The sequence below is a fragment of the Dreissena polymorpha genome, chromosome 4 (assembly GCF_020536995.1).
Source record: "Dreissena polymorpha isolate Duluth1 chromosome 4, UMN_Dpol_1.0, whole genome shotgun sequence".
Lineage (NCBI taxonomy): Eukaryota > Metazoa > Mollusca > Bivalvia > Myida > Dreissenidae > Dreissena > Dreissena polymorpha.
This window is the reverse complement of record NC_068358.1, coordinates 41,076,117-41,092,252: the sequence shown is the minus strand read 5'-3', so window position 1 is coordinate 41,092,252 and position 16,136 is coordinate 41,076,117. Positions and strand designations below refer to the sequence as shown.

Genomic DNA, 16,136 nt, shown 5'->3' with positions numbered 1-16,136 from the left:
ACAAGACTATTGCCAAGCAATAAAAGTCCCCTACCTTACATGAAGCAGTAATATAATTGTCTCCCTTTGTTTTCAAGGGACGTAATTCTTTTAAGTTTGCCTTGTAGATGGTTATAAAAATGGAATCTCCATTTTCAGCAATATTTCTAGTCTATTTGTTGCCATAGCAACCAAAATTCTTGACGTAGGAACAAAATGAAATGACATGCGTAATCTCCATACTGCCATCTGTCCATGTTTCAAGCTTCATGAACAAATATGAAGAACTTTTTAAATTATCTCAGGATCCAGAAAAGTGTGACAGACTGACTGACAGACACATAGACTCACTGACACACAGAGCGCAAACCATAAGTCGTCTCCAGTTTCACAGGTTGGGGACTAATAATAGTATAATATGCCCAGATCCAGGGAGAGGGGGGGGCACAAGTCTGTCAAAGGGTGGTTAAGGCATTACACTGATCTATTTCCCTAGCATGCTGCTTTTTTAATTATTCGCCTGGATCACTGGCTAGTTTAAGTATCTTTTTTTATCAATAATTTACCTCAAACAGAACAGTCAAATGACTAATACATAGCTTTAGTCAAAATAGAAATGGGATAAATAATAACCTTTAATTTCTTTTTTTGTCATTTTAAGATTAGGGAGGCAAAACATATAAATAAATTTGCCTTCTCACTCCCTCACCTCAAGTGGTGCCTTTAGGCAGTGGTTTTGGAATAGCAATACTGATCAAATAAGGGCCCCACATATTTGGTGGAAATATAATAACATCTGTGCTCCCTGTACATCTCAGGCCAGAACTATGCATTCAATATATACAAATATACATACCACTGTTTTTTTTTCCTTTGAAAATCTTGCTCAATGTGCACTTGCTTGCAGGCTTGTCTTTATTAGTCACATTATTAATTTTACCTGTCAATAGACTCATATTTGCACTTGTGTCTTGTCCACTGATTTCACTATAGTCTAAAGTTTTTAAATCAGTCTCATGCTCATCTTGCAATACAGCCTGGATGCTGTCATTACCGTTAATTACTGACATTTCAATCTGTGCTGTTTCTTTCTTGCTGTTTTTCAAATTATTTATGTTTGAAAAATCATTTGGAGCTGCAATAGAAATTGTGGAGTCATTTTAGTTTACAGATAGTATAGGAAATCTTGTGAACAAAAGTCTGTATAGTAAATCTTGTGAACACTAGTCCATAGGAAACAAGTATACTATTATATCTCACCTCCTACAAAAATGACCTTATCCGATTGGCTTAGAGCGGTCACGTGCCCATGGTGTATTTTCCATACACCCTGAGTAATTTCCATACACCCAGAGTAATTTCCATTCTTCTATCAACGTAAAAAATGGCGTCTGTTCGATAAACTGCTAGATAAGTATTGTTCTTAATATATAATTTATTCTATATAATGTATACTATATACTATAGAGTATATAATATATAACATTATATTTATAATATAATATTTAATGTATATAATATATATATAATATATGATATATTATATATGATATATGATATATTATACATGATATATCATATATTATACATGAGGTATGATAGATGATATATCATATATTATATACTAAATGTTATATATTATAAAGTATATATTATATGATATATTATATGATATATTATATTATATATTATATTATATATTATATATGATATTATATACTATATTATATTATATTATATACTATGTATTATATATGATATTATATATAATATTATATATTATATTATATATTTTATATAATATATTATATAATATATTATATAATATATTATATATTATATTATATATTATATTATATATTATATTATATATTAAATACATTATATATTACATATTATATTATATATTATATACTTTAAAGGTAGTCGGTGAGATATAATCGTTACACTGTTAGTAACTGATGGTGTATGGGATATACACCCTCAGTAATGTCATACCATACTCGAGCTTCGCTCTTGTATGGTATGAAATTACTGAGGGTGTATATCCCATACACCATCAGTTACTAACAGTGTAACTTATAATACCAGTAAATATGTGCAGTAAATGTGGTGCCTTATATTTGTCTAATGCACAATTTCCATAAGCAATTACAGTTAAGCATACATGGTAAGCCCATATCTTAAGAACAATGCATATTGTTCAAGTTTCAATAAAATAGGATAAACTACACAATGGTAATTCCTTAATTAATTCTTAGGCAAGAAACAACTGCAATCCTCCTTTTACTACTGTCATTACAATGTCAACATGTCAACATCAAGTAAATACAAAAGTAAATGCTTGAGTAATTAAATTTATTACTTAAAGTGGGTAATAAATTGATAAAAGTACATGTTTGTTACAATAACACAAAACAGGCAAGAAAAATTATACATTGAAGACGAATTTCATAAAATGCAGCAAAGACAAATTAGCGCCCACAGCCGATTGTGACAAAGATATTTCGTACATTTATTCCAACAATAACCAAAGCATTCGTCTTTTTATTAGGATCGGAGTTAGTGTTTGTGTGTTGTATAAATAGATATCATTGCAGGAAATTAAAATGATCCATAAAACAAAATTGTGTCTTGGGGTCATATGAACGAATCTGCACTCAAACTAAATTTAGATTCACATTGTACATGAATAATATATATTTTGGCGAATAGACATTTTCAATTTCAGATGTATTGAAATATATGTATAATAAGTTTTTTACACATTTTATATAAATTCATAAATATTTGACAAAATCGTGCTTACCCACTTTACACATGTAAGTAATTTTTTTTTTCAGAAATTATAAACACTTTTTTCCAACAACCTAGTGCATATTAATGACAATGAGCTCTGTTCTCTAGGATAAAACTTTTTGTGACTTTCTACCAGTTGATAGCATGTGATAGCTTTAAAATTGTTTATATATTATCACATACATGATGTGAAGCTGGCTTACCTACAAATATGCCCTTCTGATATTTTTAGCATAGGCTGACATATGCCCACCGTGGCAATGGCCCTCCCAACATTTAGCCATTCCTCACCAAAGATTTTAAGTGTCCAGGAGGGCTTTTGTCCAGGAAGGCATATGTCTGGGAGTGCTAATATTCATTACTTAAGATTTATAACCCACCAAGACAAATAATCTAATACATGCACAGACTGTTGCAAGTTAAATTTATTGTTCCTGTGTCACATTTATATCAACAAGAGCTGTCCAAAGACAGCCACTTGACTACTCTTCCTCATTAATTGAAAAATGTACATTTTCTATCAGTGTCTTTATATATTGACCATAAAGACATATTTGAAGTTGAAAATCATAATGAAGTACTTGTAATGAAGTACAGAGGCCTAGTGATCTGGAGGTCATGGGTTTGATCCCCACTTTGGGAGCGTTCTTTAGATCTCCCCCATAGACACCAAGGAAACTGACTCGAGAGCATTTCATATAAGCCTTAGGCTTGTTACGCAATTGAGCTTAAATAAATAGGTTTAAAAAAAAAGAACTTGTAGTTATATAATATGTAATCATGAAGCTGAAAATTAAGCTGAATTAAAACATGAAATGCGACCTTGACAGCAAACTTTATTTTTAACTTTTTACCAATTAATTTAGTTCCACTTAATTTATTTTGCAAGAAGGCCCCCCACACACTAACAATTGCAGCTAAATACCTCCTCCACCCAAATAAAAGTATTTAGCTGAAACCATTTTTGTATCTGACCTTTACCCAACTGGCAAAATGCAATCCCACCAAGGTTTTGATAGCCCCATACTAACCAATCAAATTATAGCCCAATACCTCCATTAAATTAAATATATATTAACAGAACAATTGTGTTCTATTATAAGTAAAAGTGATCTAGACCCAACTGGTCAAAAATGAAAAATTTAAGCAAATTATTTCCATCCTCAGCTGTTGAGCACAATATTTTTACATATTTTTAGCAACAGCAATATTTACCTTCACATTGACTTTGACCAAACTTGCCGTAAATGCCAACCCATATAAGATTACAAAAAGTACAGTATGAAGCATAATTATGGTAAATTGAAAGTAAGAGATTTTAAACTTGGTCAGTGACTACACATAATGACCCAAAACACTTGCACGAAATTGAATTGAATACCTTTAGTAGAAACTGTGATATGGAGATGTTGCATATTTATCTTTAGCTAAATTTTAAGGACAAAAAAAGGGGGCATAATTTTGCTTGGTTGGAGGTCAGAGTTACACAGACAATGACAGTGATGCCAGCACCAACATTTGGGTGAGTAGCGTAGCTTCAACAAATCAGCAAAAGTTGAGATAAAAGGTATTAAACACAAACAAGGAAAGCATACCAAAGTCTCCATTTGATACACATTCATCTGAAATAAAATTAAAAACATTGTGGTTATATTATAATGGTTATTTACCATTACACATTATGTTAGGAAAATTTTTAAACTATTACAAATATTGTTTGTCAATACAAGCAGTTCTTACATTTACATTTTGATTCAGGATCCTAGACTCCATTATGGTCTTATTAAAGAGGCTAAATAACTACTTCTTGTTTTTTTAGCATATGAATTCAAAATGTAAATATGATGTTCAACTAAACAATCATATATCTATTATTTTATCTAGTCATCTAACACAGTAAATGATTCAACTAAGAGAAATACCAAACATGTAATCACCAATACAAACAAGATCACCGCATAACGGGTGCTAAGGCTAGGCTGCGGGTGCATTTTTGAATAAATGAAAGCTTGTCAGATTTTCTTTTTTTTAGAGGTCAGAGTGACCTTGACCTTTGACCTAGTGACCCAAAATGGGTGTGGCGTGTAGAACTCATCAAGGTGCATCTACATATGAAGTTTCAAAGTTGTAGGTGGAAGCACTTTGATTTTTGAGCAAAATGTCAAAGTTTTAGAACAATGCCGGCGGACGACAGACGTCAGACTACACGACAAGCTGGCTATGACAATACCTCGGGTTTTCTCGGAAAACAGCCTAGCTAAAAAAATTAATATTAACTATTTGTGTATGATTTAAATGTTAATTCCCACCAGATGCATTCATTTAAAACGACTGACAAAAAGCCTTCACAAAAGCTCACCATGACCACATTGTGCTCAGATGAGCTAAAAAGGGGAATAATAATGCTTATTTGCAGGTCAGAGTTATGAAACCTTGTCAGTGACCTCATCCAATGACCCTGAACAAATTGTGCAAAGTTTCAATTGAATACCTGTAGTAACAAGAGCTGTCAGAGGACAGCACACTCGACTATTCGAGTGCTTAACATTTTAACGGAAGTCATGATGGGGAAATTTTTCATATTCAATTATTTATTAAAATTCTGTCAAAATGCTTGATACAGTTGTCTGCTCTTGTTTATAGGTTGTGGTCATGTTGGTAAACAAGTATACAAAATATGAAAGCAATATGTCAAGGGACATAGGAAATATTTGGGGTAGTACGCAAACTTTAACATAGATTTATCAATAATATGCATATTCTAAGTATATAAGGGGCCATAATTATGTCAAAATGCTTGATACAGTTGTCTGCTCTTGTTTATAGGTTGGGGTCATGATGGTTAACAAGTATGCAAAATACGAAAGCAATATGTCAAGGGACATTGAAAATATTTGGGGTAGTACGCAAACTTTAACATTCGCACCGTATGCCAACGGACACGGGAACAGGAACTCAACGCCGCCCCGGGGTGAGTAGGATAGCTCCACTATATATATAATAGTCAAGCTAAAAATGGTGATATGAAGATGTTGCATGTTTTCATTGACCAGAGCAGTTGCACACAAACCTTAACCCAAAGCTTGTTTGTACAAAAAGAGCACAATTATGCTAAAGTGCAAGTCAGATTTATTGAACTTGGTAAGTGACCTCACACATTAGCCCCAATACATGCTTGAAATTTCAAATGATTACCTGCAATTGAGGAGCAATATGAAGATTTTGCAAGTTTACCTTAACCTGAGCATTACTCAGATGCCAACGGCAATTTAAGCACTTAAATTCGGATGAGATGTATAACTTTTACAGATAACTTAATAGTTGAGATAAAACATATTGAAAAAAAAGAAAAGCTTACCAAGTTCTCCATTTCGTACACGTTCATCTGAAAGAAAATTAACAACATTGTCGTCATATTAGTGTTTTTTCCCCACTTTGGGAATGAGGCTGGGTGTGCATTTGGAAAAACAGCGTCATTTTAACTAGAATTGGGGTTGTCAATTTTTTGCTAACAAATACTTAACAAGAGATGTGTTCGTCAGATACACAATGCCCCCTACTGCGCCACTTTGAAATAAAATTTATATTTAGCATTTGGCAGGTATCATCTCTCTTTAAAGCTTATTACTTCCCTTGGATTTTGTCCAATCCAACCAGGGGGGGGGTGTCTGTAGACAGTCAAAAATGACCAAGTCAGACATCACTGACAACCAAGGCCTGTGGTTTATCAAAGAGACATAAGTCCACAGGTATGTAATGAACCCTACCATTCACAAATTAGTAAAGGAAAGAAATGATAATTATATCATTAAAAAAAACTTTGACAAATCAATCATTTGAGTTATAAACAATCAAAATAAAAAATCTGTACAGTAACTGTGAACAGAACTTAAATTCTCGGTAAGGAAATATATAATCTGAGATTTATAATTATATAAATTACTTCCCTTGAACATAATTGTCTCTAACAAATCTCTATTTTTAGTAGCAAATAATTAAAAGCCACTACCGTGACTGTAGATTCACCACTCAAAATGTGCAGCTCCATGAAATACACATGCATGCCAAATATCAAGTTGATATGTTCAATATTTAATAATCATCTCCCTTTAAAGCTTATTACTTCCCTTGGATTTGTATTTTTGACCTTAGACCTTGAAGGATGACCTTGACCTTTTACCACGATGTGTTTGTCAGAAACACAATGCCTCCTTCTGCGCCGCTTTGATTAATTTAACAAAAATATATAATTTGGCAGGTCAGATAATTAAAAGCTTATAACTTCCCTTGGATTTGTTTTTTCGACTCTGTGACCTAGATTTTGACCTGGCATGACCCATATTCGAACTTGACCTAGATATTGTTTAGATACAACTTCTGACCAAGTTTCGTAAAGAATGGATGAAAACTATTTGAATTAGAGAGCGGACACGAAAAGTGTGACAGACTGACAGACAGGCTTACAGACAGTGCGAAAACTATACATGTATACCCGCTTTTCTTCGAAAGGGGGCATAAAAATTGAGAATGAAAGTTATTTCAATATTAAATATCAGTTCAACTAATAGAGCAGGATTTGAGATAAATTAAATTTAAGACTTATTAAAAAATTATTATTCAGCATATAAAAATCTATACATGGTGTTAAAATAAACAATACATGTATTATGACATAATATTGTTAATTTTAACACCGTGTAATGAATTTTTATATGCTGAATAATATTTTCATTTTTAAAATTATTGTTTTGTTTCTAAACAATACCTCTGGAACAAGTTGTTGCAAGGCTAGACAAGTGCATATTGTTAATTCATTCAACTACATTGATTTTTCAGGAATGTATTTTCTTCTGATTAATAATGAGACATTATCGAGTGAGTGTTTCATTTCAGCACAAGATCAAAGAAGCTTATGATTCAAGTTTGCTATTTTAGTATCATTATAATGTGAACATGCCAATATTGTCATTTCGTTCAGTTCCAAATATTGTTCATGGGTCTGCTTTACTTTGATTACTGATCAATTAAGTCATTTTTTATGAAATGTTTTGTTTCCATATAATAAATTAAAACCATGTAATCAACCAAATCTGATGAAACTCTTTATATGGCAAACATATTGTTATGTTGTTCTACTCCAATTTATCATAATATATACATTTTTATAGATATTTTGATTCACTGCAAAATCTAAGAAAATTATGCTGAAACTTTATGTAGTGTCCATATAGGGTTGACCTGTGCATAGTGTCAAGTTTTTCTGCTGCTATTTCATTGGTATTATTTAGGCAGTTTCCATTTCAAGAGATATGCCTTCATAGTCAGGTTTTGTCCATCTGTTTGTCTGTCTTATCAGTCAGCATCCATCAGTTTCACTGGTATACATGTATCTTTTTTTGATTTGCTTCAAAAAGGGCGTTGATCGTTATTAACTGCCAGTTTTTGCAAAACATTTGTTATCAATCATGATAGAACGTTCAAATATCTTTGATTTCTACCCCACACAAAAATTGCCACCTATTCTTGATTCCAAACAACCAGAATTTTAATGAGATCTCTGAATTTTCTTAAATCACTAAAATATGTGTCTTATGGAACACTTACTTTCCATGTGTTATCATTTATGAAAGCAGAGAACAATATGGTGCAATTTTCAGCACATAAAATAACCAAAGTTATGATTTAAGTATATGTTGTCAACTATATAATAATGAAAAACCATTAATGTGTTTACCTTCTTTTTTGCGTTTATGGTAGATCAAACAACTGACTGCAACTATCAGCACTCCAGCAACTACTATTATTCCAACAATTGTGGGTACTATCCATGCTGCAACGATACAGGAAAGAACATTAAGGCAAGTACAGGAAAGAACATTAAGGCAAGTCATTGAAAAAGAATACTTCGTATGCAAAATAAATGTAATTGATCACTAATCCATTTTTTTTAATTTAATTGGATTTAATTTATTATGTTTATAAACCACACATTTGTATTGTGAACATTAACCAAAATTATAAAATCCTTCCCCAACAAGGGCTGTTTCTAAAACATGCATGCCCCCCATATGGGCTGTCAGTTGTAGTGGCAGCCATTGTGTGAATACATTTTTTGTCACTTTGACCTTGACTTTTGACCTAGTGACCTGAAATCAATAGGGGTCATCTGCCAGTCATGATCGATGTTCCTATGAAGTTTCGTGATCCTAGGCCGTAGCATTCTTGAGTTATTATCAGGAAACCATTTTACTGTTTCGAGTCACTGTGACCTTGAACTTTGACCTAGTGACCTGAAAATCAATAGGGGTCATCTGCCAGTCATGATCTATGTTCCTATGAAGTTTTATGATCCTAGGCGTAAGCATTCTTGAGTTATCATCTGGAAACCATTTTACTGTTTCGAGTCACTGTGACCTTGACCTTTGACCTAGTGACCTGAAAATCAATAGGGGTCATCTGCCAGTCATGATCAATGAACCTATGAAGTTTCATGATCCTAGGCGTAAGCATTCTTGAGTTATCATCCGGAAACCATTTTACTATTTTGAGTCACTGTGACCTTGACCTTTGACCTTGTGACCTGAAAATCAATAGGGGTCATCTGCAAGTCATGATCAATGTACCTATGAAGTTTCATGATCTTAGGCCTAAGCGTTCTTGAGTTATCATCCGGAAACCATCTGGTGGACGGACCGACTGACCGACAGACTGACTGACATGTGCAAAACAATATACCCCCTCTTCTTCGAAGGGGGGCATAATAAATAATATAAATCACCAAGCTCACCATAATTAATAGTCAGATGAATATTACAGATGATACATATAAATTTATGCATAAATATAACTCTAAAATTGTTTTCACACAACCTTCAAGAACACAATGTAAAACATATTGTTTTTATTTGAAAGATGGAAATGCATACTTTACGTAAATTGATAATGATGATGGACCACCTAACCAGCCAGTTTTGAATTATGATGAAGTCGAGATTTTTCCTTAAAAAATCTGTCAAAAAATCAAAATCAGCCTCCCAAAACATGCTGCAAAAATAAATGATTGTTTTTAAAGTTCGGCATTAATAGAAGCATTTTCCTTATAATGTCATTAATTTGACATTTAATTTTGATTTACCTGTACCAGCCTCTATGCTTGTCAAAACTTCTTCAGATACTGAAAACAAGGATAATACAAAATATCACATGTTGTATGTGAACATATTAATAAGAACAAATAAATTTATATTTGTTACATTTACTCATATGTTTATGATAATTAAGATATGTACAATTATCACGCTATTACTTGTCACAGTGCACTTGTTTTGCTTATTTGGCATTTTCAACATAATTGACATTAGTATTTGAGAAATATCGGTGCGATCATTTAATTTTATAACCCTTTCCCATTGTAAGCTTATTTGTGAACTACTTGTTTTCAAACTACTACAGTGGAATACTAGTAATTAGAAAATATCGCGGTATTTTAGTATATCAAAACATTCACACCACACTACACCGGTGCACACCACACCACACAGGTGCACACCACACCACACATGTGCAGCCAATTTGATCCCAGAGGCATTATAATGTGAACAAACTTGAAGAGGACCACTTTCTGATGATACATACCATACATATATGCCTTGTCCCTCTGGAGAATCGCCAATGTTGTTAATTAAGTCTATATAAACAAGGGCTGTTTGTAAAACATGCATGCGCCCCCATATGGGCTGTCAGTTGTAGTGGCAGCCATTGTGTGAATACATTTTTTGTCACTGTGACCTTGACCTTTGACCTAATGTAAGTTATCATTCGGAAACCATTGTACTATTTCGAGTTACTGTGACCTTGACCTTTGACCTGAAAATCAATAGGATTCATCTGCCAGTCATGATCAATGTACCTATGAAGTTTCATGATCCTAGGCGTAAGCATTCTTGAGTTATCATCTGGAAACCATTTTATTATTTCGAGTCACTGTGACCTTGGCCTTTGACCTTGTGACCTCACAAGAGCTGTCAGAGGACAGCGCGCTCGACTATTCGAGTGCTTGACAGTATAACGTAAACCATCATGGGGAAATTGTTCATATTCAATAATTTATTAGACGATCTTTCAAAAATAAAAAAAGGAAAAAAAAGTTGTTTTTTTTGGGGGGGGGGTAGGGGGGGGGGTAGGGGGGGGGTAGGGGGGTGAGAGGGGGGTATAATGTGGGGTGGGGTAATTTATTAGATGTTAAAAGAAATGGGGGAGGGGGTGGGGGGGTAGGAGGGAGTGAGAGTGGGGTGTAATGTGGGGTGTGGTAATTTATTAGATGTTTATTTATTTGGGGGGAAGTGGGGGGGGGGTAGGGGGGGGGTGGGGGGTGAGAGGGGGGTATAATGTGGGGTGTGGTAATTTATTAGATGTTTAAAAAAAATGGGGGGTGGGGGGGTAGGGGGGGTGGGGGTGAAAGGGGGGTATAATGTGGGGTGGGGTAATTTATTAGATGAAGTTTAAAAAAAAAATTGGGGGGGGTGAGGTTGGGGAGGGGATTCTGGTAGGGGCGTGGGGTATTGTTTGGGTGGAATCCATTGTGGTATTCAGGTAAGTGTTGTTTTGTCAAAGTAATAATAAAATGTGATCATAAATAAAGAAGTTATGGCAATTTGAGCAAAATGTTCAATGATCTAAGTGGAAAAGGGGCCATAATTATTTCAAAATGCTTGATACAGTGGTCTGCTCTTGTTTATAGGTTGGGGTCATGTTGGTAAACAAGTATGCAACATATAAAAGCAATATGTCAAAGGATATAGGAAATATTTGGGGTAGTACACAAACTTTAACATAGATTTATCAAATAATATGCATATTCTAAGTATAAAAGGGGCAATAATTATGACAAAATGCTTGATAGAGTTGTCTGCTCTTGTTTATAGGTTCGGGTGATGTTGGTAAACAAGTATGCAAAATATAAAAGCAATATGTCAAGGGACAATGAACAAAATAACAAATGATCTCACACTTACATGAACAAATATCCTCTGTTTATTAAACATGAAATTTAAACTTATTGCATTTGTTTCCCCTGTATATAAGAAAGATATAATAGTGTATTACCTCCCCTGTCCTGCTTATATTTATATTAATCAACAAAATTAAACATAAACACAATAATTAATGTACAAAATATACAAAAAAAATCTCATATTCTGATAATATTTTTACTGATCCACTTCATTTTACTCAAATGATGATGTTTCGTTGGACTGAAAATTATAGATTTAGGATAACAGACCAGTTGCTTCAGTTATATTGTTCAGAGTTCGCCCTGTTGGCCGCGTATGCGTTCTTGAGTTATCATCCAAAAACCATTTTACCATTTCGAGTCACCGTGACCTTGACCTTTGACATAGTGACCTAAAAATCCATAGGGGTCATCTGCGAATCATGATCAATGTTCCTATTAAGTTTCATGATCCTATGTTCAAGCGTTCTTGAGTTATTATCCGGAAACCACCTGGTGGATGGACCAACAGACCAACAAACCGACATGTGCAAAGCAATATACCCCCTCTTCTTCGAAGGGGGGGCATAAAAATGTGTCACACGTGCATGGTCTTTTTAATCAACAACTTCTATCAATTGTTATATACAGAGAAGATCTTAAAAGTTTGTTTACTATATCTGATTCTCTGTGTCATGTAAAAAAGTTACACCTGGTGTTTGGTCAGCTTTGACCCCAGATACTTTATTCGCCTAGTGACCTGGAGGTCATGTGTTTGATCCCCACTGCGGGAGCATTCTTTATGTCTCCCCCGAAGATACCAAGTTCTGGTTCTAGTCCCAGGAAACAGACTTAAGCGTGTTTCAAATAAGCCCAAGGCTTTCTATGCAATCAAGCTAAAATATATATGTTTAAACTAACTAATTCGAACAAACTTCGTTGAGGACCACTAGATTATAATACATACCAATTATGAAAGCTATGTTCTTGGCAGTTTGGGACAAAAAAATTCAAAAAAGGTTTTCCGTAAATAAGAAAATATACAACTGGTGACCCCTAAAACAAGGCCACTTGTGACCACAGGGGTATAATTTGAACAAACGTTATAGAGGACCACAATATGATGCGACATAACAAATATGAAACAATTATGACAGCCACAGGCTTTGCAGTTTCAGACAAATTTTTTGTTATGGTTTTCCTTTTGATCTCAGAGTTATGATTTGCACACACTTTTTGGAGGACCTCAAAATGATGCTATATACCAAATTTAAAAGTATAAGGCTTTGCGGATTGAGACCAGATAAAAAAATAAAAATTTCCAATTACAAATCTATGTAAAACGTTTGACCCCTGAGGCAGGGCCAGTTCTTACACTGGCATCATTTTAACAAACTCTGTAAAGGACCTCTAGATGACCCCAGGGTTTGAACAAACTATGTAAAGGACCACAATAAGATGTAACGTGCCAAATATTAAAAATCTCCTCCATGCAATTTCAGAGGAGATGATTTTAAATTTTTCATCATAAAAACCCTATTATGGATCCCCTGACGTAATCAACAAACAGAAACCATAGGAAAAGAACCATCAAAGGCAGATTCCCTTGAATTTTCATCAGTCTGACCAGTGGTGCAGGAGTAGATATTATTTCAAGAAAAAGTTGACAGACCCACGTAACACACATCATGGACAGAAAACATTTCGGTATCCCAATAACTCATCCTGAGCGTGCTGCGCTCATATGATCGAAAAAGACAAACTAAGTTTTACCATTTGATCGACAGCTAGAATTAGTCGCTTCCAGAAGTTCCCAGCGCAGACTTTCATTGCAGTAGTACTGGTAAGCCACAGTGTTTGTATAGTTGCAGATCAGGGCACAGGAGAAGTAGACAGAGTGGGGTTGATTACTGTGGCCTGGGTCACATTTCCAGGACAGTCCTGGCTGAATGTTATCTTGAGGCGGAGGGCCACATCCTGAAAATGATGCTAATAATCTTCATAAATAAAAAACATTTTATTCTTATTTAAAACTTATTTATTTTAGCTTGATCGCATCAAAAGCCTAAGGCTTATTGAAATGCTATTGAGTCCATTACCTGGGTAGAACCAGTACTTGTTGTCAATTGTTTTAAAACAGTGAAATTAATACAAGTCTCGCAACTGATATATGCCGTGTTCTGCCATGTCTTTAAACTGTTGGGGACAAAGACCCTTCCTGCTTTAAAAAAAAGGGAAATAGTATACGATTGTGGTTAAACAGAAATCAAATAAGGGTTCAGCTCTTCTTATAAAATCAGTCTTTGCCAATGACCAAACAATCGATTTCTTCTTACAGTCACATCTGTCAACACTCATTAAAACTTGAACATGTTAGACTGAGGAAAAAAGAGAACAATCTTGAACCTATCAAGAAAGGTTTTAGCTAAAATTGCTTTGATTGAGAAGCAAGTATTTGTCTTTGTTCAATAGTCTTACAGTTTTCACACACAAACAAAATTAGCAAAAACAAATGAGGAGCCAGCCTTAATGAAGCTTCTTTTAAGGTGGCCTTTTTCGTTGTCCTTGTTTCTTTGGGCACCTATGAACCATGAAGTGTAATCCAGACATTAAGTTTGGCTGTTATTTATTTTGTTACATTTGCTTACTTTCACACTAGGAGAAAAAAATTATATGAATACATGCTGTTTCCTCTAGGTTTTCAACATTTTAAGCTATTTATAAAGGTATTTTAATGATATATGGCTGGGGGCTAAAATCTGAAGCTACAAGTGTGTGATTTAATGCTTTAAGTCCATCTGGGTCTTCACGCCCCACTATGAGAAGACCTCTCAACCAACCAATAAATTGTGTTACACATTCAGACAAAATTGATGTTTCAGCCATTTTCCATGTGTATTTTTTATTAATTAAATTACCATTGAAATTGATTACATGTATTTAGAATTTCTAATTTGCATGAGCCTGCTTACCCACTTCAGAAAATCTAATGGGGCCAAACCAATAAGTTTGGGCCAAAAGTGCAAAGGCGCATCCAGGGCAGAACATAGTATATGACATGCATGTTTGGCCAACATTGTACAACCTATTGATTTTTTACTAGATGCATGACTGCATCAAGCCCGTGGTCAAGTAAGCTATTAATTTTGTTTAATTTAAAGCCCCTCAAACACTCAAAATCAACTAAGATTGTGTACAATATTTTGAAAAATAAAGTTAACACATAAACAAGAGCTGTCTCCATAGGACAACATATGCCCCCGAAAAAAGTTATGAGCATTTTTCGAAAACTAAACGCAGATTTCAAAACCTAAACGCGGACCCTAAGTTCAAGGTCAAGATCAAAGGGGTAAAAATTTGTGTGCGTATGGAAAGGCCTTGTCCATATAAACATGCATACCAAATATGAAGGTTACATCTGAAGCAACATAGAAGTTATGAGCATTTTTCGAAACCTTAACGCAGATTTCGAACCCTATGTGGACCCGAAGTTCAAGGTCAAAGGGGTCAAAATTTGTGTGCGTATGGAAAGGCCTTGTCCATATAAACATGCATACCAAACACAAAGGTTACATCTGAAACAACATAGAAGTTATGAGCATTTTTCGAAACCTAAACGCAGATTTCGAAACCTAAACGCCGACCCTAAGGTCAAGGTCAAAGGGGTCAAAATTTGTGTGCGTATGAAAAGCCCTTGTCAATATACACATGCATACCAAATATGAAGGTTACATCTGAAGCGACATAGAAGTCATGAGCATTTTTTTTTAAGTGTGACGGACAGACGAATGGACAGACAGACGGACAGTGCAATCACTATATGCCCTCCTTCGGGGGCATGAAAATCAGTGTTCCTTTATAGCAATATAGCCAAAATGTCAAGGTTAGATGTGGTCTGGTAACATAGATTTAACGAGATTCAAAATGCCCGTTTGTACTGGTATTTTTTGTGACAATATATTCCATGTGAATTTCCGATGATATCCAAACTTATACCAGCCAACGCGAGATTGGCTTCGGCAGAATCGGAAGCAGGACGTAGTTCTCATCATGCTTCCAACGCTGCCTGTAAATTTCACATCTAGTGTCAAAATTTTGGCTATTGCTATCACTGCACTGTTTTTTTTATGGGTTAACTTAATTTTACCCAATATTTTGTGAAATATATTCGTTGATTCATAGTGTTTATGGCGCTTTAAAACTGAGTGGGACCTTGAAGTTTGAGCAAGAGACAAAGGTCATTACAAGCAACATGTACACTTTCAGCAATATAAGGCCTGTTATTTCAAAATTGCATTTTAGATGATTAAGTTTTAGTTACATATGCTGCAAAAGCTGAACTTATAGATTCTTCAACTTTGATAAA

The 16,136-nt window shown here is 34.4% G+C and overlaps 4 protein-coding genes across 10 annotated transcripts in view; 2 read left to right on the top strand and 2 right to left on the bottom strand.

The window, feature by feature from the left end:
• The window catches only part of LOC127879169 (uncharacterized), a 156,544-nt gene that overhangs the window by 6,571 nt on the left and 133,837 nt on the right, over window positions 1–16,136 (bottom strand). The gene's annotated exons all lie outside the window — the stretch shown is intronic.
• Window positions 1–16,136, top strand: part of LOC127879174 (anaphase-promoting complex subunit 10-like) — a 160,325-nt gene that overhangs the window by 50,350 nt on the left and 93,839 nt on the right. The window lies entirely within an intron of this gene.
• LOC127879166 (tyrosine-protein kinase JAK2-like) overlaps window positions 1–16,136 on the top strand; it is a 487,084-nt gene that overhangs the window by 399,361 nt on the left and 71,587 nt on the right. The gene's annotated exons all lie outside the window — the stretch shown is intronic.
• LOC127879171 (uncharacterized) overlaps window positions 1–16,136 on the bottom strand; it is a 34,927-nt gene that overhangs the window by 6,571 nt on the left and 12,220 nt on the right. The window contains exons 4-9 of the mRNA XM_052425862.1: window positions 13,544–13,747; window positions 9,914–9,952; window positions 8,513–8,608; window positions 6,137–6,163; window positions 4,374–4,400; window positions 836–1,114 (exon numbers count right to left, since the gene is read on the bottom strand). Coding sequence (XP_052281822.1) covers window positions 836–1,114; window positions 4,374–4,400; window positions 6,137–6,163; window positions 8,513–8,608; window positions 9,914–9,952; window positions 13,544–13,747 — 672 coding nt within the window. The remainder of the gene's footprint in view (window positions 1–835; window positions 1,115–4,373; window positions 4,401–6,136; window positions 6,164–8,512; window positions 8,609–9,913; window positions 9,953–13,543; window positions 13,748–16,136) is intronic.